Source organism: Mya arenaria, chromosome 17 (genome assembly GCF_026914265.1).
Source record: "Mya arenaria isolate MELC-2E11 chromosome 17, ASM2691426v1".
In the NCBI taxonomy this organism is placed as follows: domain Eukaryota; kingdom Metazoa; phylum Mollusca; class Bivalvia; order Myida; family Myidae; genus Mya; species Mya arenaria.
In genome coordinates this window covers 20,043,975-20,046,564 of record NC_069138.1, presented here as the reverse complement: position 1 = coordinate 20,046,564, position 2,590 = coordinate 20,043,975, and the positions used below count along the sequence as shown (strand labels likewise).

Genomic DNA, 2,590 nt, shown 5'->3' with positions numbered 1-2,590 from the left:
AACTACTAAGCATACTTTACAAGAAATTAAACTCAAATCTGGTCTTCCCGCTTGCTCAGTGTTTAATTATGGAAATAGGGTGCATTGAACATTGGCAGATTGATATAGAAAATGACCGAGGCTGTTTCCTTAAAATCATGCAAATGGTAATCACTCCGACCTTATTAATTTAGGGGCATTTGTTAACGGTCTGCGACAGCTGTAGTGTTTGTATATTTTCCATTTTGATTCATTTGTCTTTTATATTCATAAAATCACGAGCAAAATCAATCAATCGACTGGTCAAATGTTGTCAAACAAATGCAAATGCAAAAAAAAATTACAAATGCCAAACGTATTTTTATACCAGGATTCAAACCAAAGACAAAAATGCCGTTTTTGATGTTGTAAACCCATATTCTAGCTACTTAGTCATGCCCATTTTACCATTATCACGACATGAGTAATAATATTCTTACTGAATGTGCCCAATTATTGTATGAGTATTTTTCCTAACCCCGATTGCAGCGCTGGCACATTTGTTTTGATTGAACACTCAAATACCTTTTATTTGAAACCCTGATTTTTGTTTTGACAAGTTAATACCCTTTTATATGGAATACTGTGTTTCTTTAACAATGCTTAAACGCGATAGACAGAACTCTTTGCACAGCTTGCCTTAACCGTTCTCAAGCAATTGGTTCTCAAAGCGACCGGAAGTGAACCATTGAAGCTTTCAATGATGAGTAATTATTTATTTCTGCAACAAATATAGTCGTGTTTGGAATCGTTCGAAAGCGTTCGTCAAGCAGAATACGAAATGAGGTCAAGCAGAAGTTACAATCAATCATCCATGACAATGAAATGTTTCAATTTTAAAGCTGATATCGGATGTGGCACCTCGAGTTCGTTAAATATGGTACCATTCCTGTCTACCTATTCGATCGGACTTATATAATGTCTTGATTTGTCGTCTCGTTATGTTCTACAGGCAGATCGAATCGATTTTAAGCAAATTTATGATGGCAGTTTTTAATGTTAAACCTTGGCTAGATCACCTGCAAAGTAAAAATGGTTGGTGAGAGTGCCTCTGGAAAAGTTGCTGCTGGTTTATAATTTTCCAGAGCCACTCCCGGCCATCCGCAGCCGCTTTTTTAGTCATGCTAAATGGCCGCGAGTTGATGAGCGTGACCAAAAGCGCGCCTGCAGTATGTGAGTGTACCTCTTGAAAAGTTGCTGCGGGTTTGTGAGCAGAGCGCCTGCGTTGGATGAGCGTGCATCTGGAAGAGTAACTGCGGTGGCTAAATGTAACTCTTTAAAGGTGGCTTCGGGTTGGTGAGCTTGCAAAGCGACAGAGGTAGGTGAGTGTGATTCTGAAAAAGTGGCTGCTGGTATGGAGCGTGCCTCTGCCAGAGCGGCTGCGGTCTGTATGTGTGTCTCTGGCAGAGCGACTGCGATTGGAGAATATGCCTTGCTAAGAGTGGCTGTGATCAAGGAGCGTGCCTCTAGAAGAGTGGCTGCGGGATGGATAGCGTGCATCTGGCAGAGCGGCTGTGGTGGTTGAATGAGTACGAGAGGCTGCGAGTTGGTGCGCGGATCCCAGGAAAAGTGCCTATGGGTGGGGAGCGTGCCTCTGAAAGAGTGGCTACGGGTGTGGAGCATGCCTCTGGAATAATGGCTGCGGGTGGTAAGCTTTCCTCTGGAAGTGTGACTGCAGGTGGAGCGCATGCCTCCTCCAAAGCGAACGCGGTCAGTGAGTGTACCTCTCGAAGAGCGGTCGTGGAATGGTGATAGTACCTTTGGAAGAGCGTCTGCGGGTGGTGAGTGTTACTCTGGAAGACCGGAAGCGATTGGAGAGAGTGCCTCTGGAAGCGAGGCTGCGGGTGGGGAGTGTGCCTATGAATGAGTGGCTGCGGGTGGGGACTGTACCCCTTGAATAGTGGCTGCGGGTGGGGAGCGTGCCTCTGGAAGAGTGGCTGCGGGTCGGGAGAGTGCCTCTGAAAAAGTGGCTGCGGGTTGGGACTGTACTTCCGGAAGAGTGGCTGCGTGTGTGGACTGTACCTCTGGAAGAGTGGCTGCGGGTGGGGAGAGTGCCTCTGGAGGAGTGGCTGCGGGTGGGGAGCCTGCCTCTGGGGTAGTGGCTGCGGTTGGGGAGTGTACGTCTGGAGGAGTGGCTGCGGGTAGGGAGTGTTCGTCTGGAAGAGTGGCTGCGGCTGGAGAGTGTGCCTCTGGAAGAGCGTCTGTGGGTGGGGAGTGTACCTCAGAGAGAATGGCTGCGGGTGGGGAGGGTGTATCTGGAAGAGAGGCTGCGGGTGTAGAGCGTGCCTATTGAAGAGTGATTTTGGGTGGGGAGCGTGCCTCTTGCAGAGCGGCTGCGGTCGGTTAGTGTACTTCTGGAAGAGCGACTGCGGTCTGTGAGTGTGCCTCTGGAAGAGTGGCTGCAGGTGGGGAACATGCCTCTGGAAGAGTGACTGCGGTGGGAAGCAGTTGATGAATGTGCCTATAAAAGAGTGGCTGTAGGTTCAGAGTGTGCCTTTGGAAGAGTGGCTGTGGTCGGGGAGATCGCCTCTTCAGAGCCGCTTAGGTTGAGGAGAGCGCCTCTTAAAGAGCA

The 2,590-nt window shown here is 48.5% G+C and overlaps 1 protein-coding gene across 1 annotated transcript; it reads left to right on the top strand.

Annotated features, from left to right (window-relative positions):
- Nucleotides 1-1,503: 1,503 nt before the first annotated feature.
- Nucleotides 1,504-2,311, top strand: LOC128223255 (uncharacterized). The gene is made up of 2 exons (XM_052932546.1): nucleotides 1,504-1,732; nucleotides 1,920-2,311. The coding sequence occupies exons 1-2, from the start codon at nucleotides 1,504-1,506 to the stop codon at nucleotides 2,309-2,311; spliced, it is 621 nt and encodes a 206-aa protein (XP_052788506.1).
- The last annotated feature ends 279 nt before the right edge of the window (nucleotides 2,312-2,590 follow it).

What these genes read in the sequence shown, in the direction of transcription:
- LOC128223255 (XM_052932546.1), top strand. Translation starts at nt 1,504, where the DNA reads ATGGATAGCGTGCATCTGGCAGAGCGGCTGTGGTGGTTGAATGAGTAC. An exon ending in CTCCAAAGCGAACGCGGTCA is followed by an intron (nt 1,733 to 1,919) that starts GTGAGTGTACCT and finishes CCCCTTGAATAG; the next exon opens with TGGCTGCGGGTGGGGAGCGT.